This window comes from Panthera leo, chromosome B3 (assembly GCF_018350215.1).
Source record: "Panthera leo isolate Ple1 chromosome B3, P.leo_Ple1_pat1.1, whole genome shotgun sequence".
Classification (NCBI taxonomy): Eukaryota; Metazoa; Chordata; class Mammalia; order Carnivora; family Felidae; genus Panthera; species Panthera leo.
In genome coordinates, this window is record NC_056684.1 from 72,067,103 (window position 1) to 72,073,958 (window position 6,856).

General features: G+C 40.9%; 1 protein-coding gene across 1 annotated transcript; it reads right to left on the reverse strand.

The window, feature by feature from the left end:
• Window positions 1-3,439: 3,439 nt before the first annotated feature.
• On the reverse strand, window positions 3,440-4,456 carry LOC122221270 (olfactory receptor 10G2). The gene has a single exon (XM_042940588.1). It carries the CDS (start codon window positions 4,394-4,396, stop codon window positions 3,440-3,442), a length of 957 nt encoding a protein of 318 aa, XP_042796522.1. The 5' UTR covers window positions 4,397-4,456.
• Between the last annotated feature and the right edge of the window lie 2,400 nt (window positions 4,457-6,856).

The following is a 6,856-nucleotide window of genomic DNA, read 5'->3' on the forward strand; positions in this document are numbered from 1 at the left end:
GGTTCGTGAGTTCGAGCCCCGCGTCAGGCTCTGGGCTGATGGCTCAGAGCCTGGAGCCTGCTTCCGATTCTGTGTCTCCCTCTCTCTCTGCCCCTCCCCCATTCATGCTCTGTCTCTCTCTGTCTCAAAAATAAATAAACATTAAAAAAAATTAAAAAAAAAAAAAAAAAAAGACAGACACGTGGACCAATGAAACAGAATGAGGATTCCAGGCGCACCTGGGTGGTTCAGTGGGTTAAGCCTCTGACTTGGGCTCAAGTCATGATCTCACGGTTTGCAGGTTCAAGCCCTGTGTCAGGTTCTGTTCTGACAGCTCAGAGCCTAGAGCCTGCTTCAGATTCTGTGTGTGTCTCTCTCTCTTCCCCTCCCTGCTTGCTGTCTGTCTCTCTCTCTCTTTCTCTCTCTCTCAAAAATAAATAAAACACTAACATTTTTTTTTAAAGATTCCAGAAATAGAAAGCAGTGTGGAGGTTCCTCAGAAAATTAAAAATAGACCTACCCTATGACCCAGCAATAGCACTGCTAGGAATTTATCCAAGGGATACAGGAGTACTGATGCATAGGGGCACCTGTACCCCAATGTTTATAGCGGCACTCTCAATAATAGCCAAATTATGGAAAGAGCCTAAATGTCCATCAACTGATGAATGGATAAAGAAACTGTGGTTTATATACACAATGGAATACTACGTGGCAATGAGAAAAAATGAAATATGGCCTTTTGTAGCAACATGGATGGAACTGGAGAGTGTGATGCTAAGTGAAATAAGCCATACAGAGAAAGACAGATACCATATGGTTTCACTCTTATGTGGATCCTGAGAAACATAACAGAAACCCATGGGGGAGGGGAAGGAAAAAAAAAAAAAAAAAAAAAGAGGTTAGAGTGGGAGAGAGCCAAAGCATTAGAGACTGTTAAAAAACTGAGAACAAACTGAGGGTTGATGGGGGGTGGGAGGGAGGGCAGGGTGGGAGGGAGGACAGGGTGGGTGATGGGTATTGAGGAGGGCACCTTTTGGGATGAGCACTGGGTGTTGTATGGAAACCAATTTGACAGTAAATTTCATATATTAAAAAATAAAAAAAAAAAAATAAAATAAAGATTCCAGAAATAAATCCTTGCAGATATAGTCACGTCATTTTTGACAAGGGTGTCAAGACCATTCCCTGGGGAAAAGGACAGTCTTTTCAGCAAGTGGTGCTGGAAGAACTGGATATTCACATACAAAAAAATGAAGTTGGACCCTTACCTAACACCATATACATAAATTAACTCAAAATGGATCAAAGACTTAAACATAAGACCTAAGCCAATAAAACTCTCAGGAGGAAACTTAGGACAAAATCTTCACAACATTGGATTTGGCAATGATTTCTTGGATATGACACCAAAGTCACAGGTAACAAAAAAAAAAAATAGACAAATTTGACTTAATGAAAATTAAAAATGTGCATTAAAAATGCTATTAACAGAATAAAAAGGCAATCCATAGAATGAGAGAATATATCTGCAAATTATATATCTGGTAAACAGTTAATATCCACAACTCCTAAAACTCAACAACAACAAAAATGGACAACCTTATTTAAAAATGGGCAAAGGACTTGAATGGACATTTCTCTAAAGAAGACATACAAATGGCTAGCAAGCACATGAAAGAATGCTCCACATCACTCATTTTTCAGGAAATGCAAACCTAAACTACAATGAGGTACCACCTCACACCCATTAGGATGGCTACTATCAAAAACCCAGAAAACAACCAGTGTTGTTGATGCTGTGGAAAAAAGGGAACTCCCATCCACTCTTGGTGGGAATGTAAAATGGTATAGCCACTGTGGAAAACAATATGACAGTTCCTCAAAAAATTAAAAATGGAATTACCACATGGTCCAGTAATTTCCCTTCTGGGTATATACCCAAAGAACTGAAAGCAGGATGCTGAAGAGATGTTGAAACACCCATAGTCACAGTAGCATTATTCATAATAGCGAAACATGGAAATAATCCCAGAGTCCATTGATGGATAAATGGATAAACAAAATGGGATATATACACATATATATGTATATATATGTATATATGTGTGTGTGTGCGTGTGTGTGTATACATGCATATATATACAGTGGACTGTTAGTCAGCCTTAAGAAGGAAGGAGATTCTGCAGTATGCTATGACATGAATGAATCTTGGGGGCATTAAGCTAAGTGAAACAAGCAAATAACATAAGATGGCTATTGTATAATTCCACTTATATAAAGTACTTAGAAGAGTCAAAATCATAGAGACAGAAAGTAGAAGAACAGAAAGCCCTGTTGTCAGGGCTGGGGGAAGGGGACAATGGATGGTTATTGTTTAATGGGCATATCTTTTAAGTTTTAAAAGATGAAAGGAGTTCTGGAGATGGATCGTGGTGATGGTTGCCAACAATATGAATGGATTTAATACCACACAAGGATACACTTAAAATGATTAAGATGGTAACTATTATGTGTATTTTACCACAATAAAAAATATCTGCAAAAGAAAATTGGACTAGCATGACCTCGCACATCTAAATGAGAGAAAAAACTGTCAGTAAATGAAAGAACACATTTACCTGGTCCCTCATTTTCTAAAAGAGCTATTGACACTTGCTCTTATATTGCAACTGAGTCCTCTGTCTCCATATTTTCTTGTTCTTCTAGATAAGACCATGACAGGTCACAGTGGGTAAGTCAAGGTCATTTCTATCACCCTGGCCTGGTCAGAGGGATATTGTGTGATTATCTGATTGGTCCACTGAATCACTAACCAGGTGACTTCCAGATCTTTGGCTATTTTGCATTATGATAATTGGCCAAGAGTTTTTTCTGGATACAATTTAGATGTAGTTTGAAAGTCTTTCCTGGTTCTGTTTTAATTTTTAAAAAATTGCTGATTGAGTGAAATATTAATAAGGCTGAGGTAAGGCTCCTGCGATAAAGTAATCCATTAACAAATCCATGATTTAAAGGATTAGAGGTTTATTTTCTTCTCACTTAAAATTCTGAGGTGAACGTTCCAGGTTGGTAGGTGATTCATCTCCCTGATGTGAGCAAAGCGATCCAAGTGCCTAGAGGCTTGGGAAATTATGATTGAAGCAATGGATGGAGGGTGGTAGGGTAGCATTATACTGGTATTCCCCAATTTTTCTGGAATATCCCCCTCCTCCTAGATAGGGCATTACTCCTCATATTCAACATTTGTGTAGAGTGTGCTTTCTCCTGAGAGGTGGATCGGAAAAGTATAAAACAGCTCTGGCCAATTTATTGCGGTTAAATATAGCACTAGAAGCTTCTTAGTAGAATTACATCCAGTTCAGCTTAAGCCAACATATATTTTTGAACGTTTGCCACATGTAGCAGAAGCTGAGAGGTGTGGTAGCAATGGTGAGGCAGGAAGTCCCTGGGCCTGTAGTTACTTGTTTTCTCTGGTGGCCTTTCCACCTGCTGTTATTCTCTTCAGAGCGGACTTCACTTCCTGGTTCCTCAGGGTATAGATGAGGGGGTTCAGTAATGGAGTGACAACAGTGTAAAACACAGCCACTGCCCCATCCAGGGGACTCTTGGAGCCAGCCCTGAGGTAGGTGAAAATGCAGGGGACATAGTAGACTGTGACCACGGTTAGGTGGGAGCCGCAGGTGGAGAAGGCTCGGCGCCGCCCATCAGCAGTGCGTATCTTGAGGATGGCGTGGACTATGCAGGCGTAGGAGAGCAGAATTAACATGAAGCAACTGGCAGCCACCACCCCAATGTCCACAAAGGTCACAAGCTCATTGACGGTTGTGTCAGCACAGGCCAGTCTCAATACTGCAGGGATGTCACAGATAAAGTAATCCACTTGGTTGGGCCCACAGTATGGCAGACGGAAGGTCAGGGTGGCCTGGACAGACCCATGGATGGAGCCGGCCACCCAAGCCCCAGCCACGAGGATGGTGCATAACCTCCCATTCATGAGCACGGGGTAGCGCAGGGGCTGGCATATTGCCAGGTACCTGTCGTAGGCCATCAAGGTGTAGAGGAAACACTGGGTGCTGCCCAGGAAGTGAAAGAAATACAGTTGAGCCACACAGCCACCAAAGGGCATTGCCTTGCTGGCAGGAGTAAAATCCAATAGTAGCCGGGGGACAATGACTGAGGAGAGCCACATGTCCAGGAATGAGAGCACGCCCAGAAGAATGTACATGGGGCGAGCGTGGAGCTTTGGGTCAGCCCACACGGTGAGCAGAATGAGCAGGTTCCCCAGCTGAGTCAGGATGTAAATGATGAAGAAGACCAGGAAGAGGAGGGTCCTCAGACTGGGGGGGTGAGGTAAGCCCAGGAGAACGAAGCCTGTCACGACGGGGTCCAGGGATGTGTTTTTGGTCTCTCCCATGTCTTTCTGTAGTCTGTGGAGATGAATGGTGAAGTCAGACAAGGGAAATATCCACAGGAGGTGGTGAGAGAATGGTTTCATCTCATGACCAGAGTCTAGGGGGGATACAGAGGACTTCTTTATTTTAAAGTAGAAAGCATTTGCCATCAGTCATCTGGTTTTGCTCTGCAAGACAAGCCCTCAGAGGCTGGTTGATTTCTAGATGTCCTGACATGCTCCTTCTATGGGAGATACTATTTCAAGTATTGGAAGCCAAGGCACAAGGTTATGTCTTAATAACAGTGTTAGTGAATATGATGGGTCTGTAACCCCAAGGGGGACCACAGAGAAATGGATTTTGGAGCAATGTGGACCAGTTACTCCGTAATTACCATCCCTATTGTTGGAATGGACTTCTCAAAATGTCTCTTGTAGATCTATAAGACTCTTTGAAATCTAGCCCTTATATATTTCTATAATCTTCTTTCCTTTGGCTCCCTCAGAGCACCAAGGACCTTCTGGCCCCACTTCTGGAGTATACTGATTCATCTCAACACAGTCTCATTCCTCAGGACTCACTTGGCTGTCACTTCCTTTGGGAAGAGTTTTTCTCCCTTAGAAGACAATCTTCTTGGAGATACGAATTTATATTGTAAACGGCAGTTGCAGCACAGTGTGATGAGAGCTATTTGCCTAAATGCTCCCTGGTTTCTTCTATTAGATTATAAGCTCCTTCAGAGCAAAGACCAAGTCTTTTTTGTTCTTTTATTGTATCTGCAGCACCTGCCACAGTGTTTGGCAACAGTAAGGTAATTAATAAATGTTGGCTGATTGTCTGACTGAATGGCTTTTGCCAACTCGGGTTAGTCCTGCATCCTGTTTCCCTGTGTGATCACATCTCTCCTGCTTTGTGTCACAAAGTCAGCACTGACGGGTGAGGGGACTGGCCACATACTTCAGCAGTGTGAGTCTGTCCCCAGCGTAAACAAAGTCAAAGGCATCACCCATGTTTTCTGTTTGCCTTAGAATGTTATTTAACTTTATTGATTGACCTCAGTAGTTTATTGGTTTTGGTGATTTGGATTATAACAGATTGATTTTTATAGGACTTCACCTTTGGTGTGTTATTATTTTAAGATCTTATTTGACTTTCAACAAATGAGATTCTCAAAAACACTTTAAAGGTATTAAACACCTGAGCACCATATTATTTAAAACCTCCCTTTGATGAATGGTTTGTTCGAAAAAAAAGTTTTTTTCTCCAAATAGTGTTTTAGGTATTTTTACCTAGGCTTAAACTAAAAGATCTTGTAATTCTTAAGAAATAACAAAAAAAAAAATTTAAACTGATAAGAGGTTAGTTATACGGAGGTGGGAACATCAACAGATCTAACTGCTGGGATGTTGTTAAAAATGTAGGGGTGTCTGGGTGGCTCAGTCGGTTAAACGTCCAACTTCAGCTCACGTCATGATCTCGTGGTCTGTGAGTTCGAGCCCCGCGTCGGGCTCTGTGCTGACAGCTCAGAGTCTGGAGCCTGTTTCAGATTCTGTGTCTCCCTCTCTCTCTGACCCTCCCCTGTTCATGCTCTGTCTCTCTCTGTTTCAAAAATAAATAAACATTAAAAAAATTTTAAAAATGCTTTTATAAACATTAATCTCAAACATATACATACATATATGTAAAGATTTTATTTTATTTATTTTGAAGGCTTTATTTATTTATTTATTTATTTATTTATTATTTATTTGTTTTAAGTAGGCTTTAAGCTCAACATGGGGCTTGAACTTACAACCCTGAGATCAAGAGTTGCGTGCTCTACTGACAGACCCCACCAGGCACCCCCAGTCTCAAACATATTTTATCTTCATCATTATTTAAAAATAACTAAGTGGATATAATAATATCTGGTAGTGATAAATATTACTCAATGTCTCATGTTCTATAGAATCCATAGAAATATTAATAATAGACTTTGCCCACAAAGAGAAAAATATATTCGCTATTACCTGATTTTCAGAAGGAAGAATAATTTCTTTCAGGAAGGATGGATGGTACTTTCTATGGCTAGAACAGAAAGGGAAGACAAAATTTGAGAGCATGTGTATGATACCAATTATGAAACCTTATTTTGTGTCAGCTAGAGGAGATACATATTACAGATATGCTCCTATCTTAGGCAAATGATGTCTTTCTAGAATTTTTTATGAAAATCAAATTTTCATAAATCAATTCATATTAGCATTATACTAAAAAGTTATTTGGAGAACATCCATAATGAATCTCTATGGATAGTAAAAAAAAAAAAAAGAAAAACCTTAGTTCATCTTTCTTCTCCCAGCTGTGGTGTACACATCTGGATGCACTTTCCCAAAGGACCTGCTGGGAGAAGGCTGGAAGGCATACCTCTCTCTGTGTGGCTCTGGGTGTTCAGGCTGGCCTGTATGGGAACAGGGGGGCTGCAGTGGTGGGTCTGAGGGAGA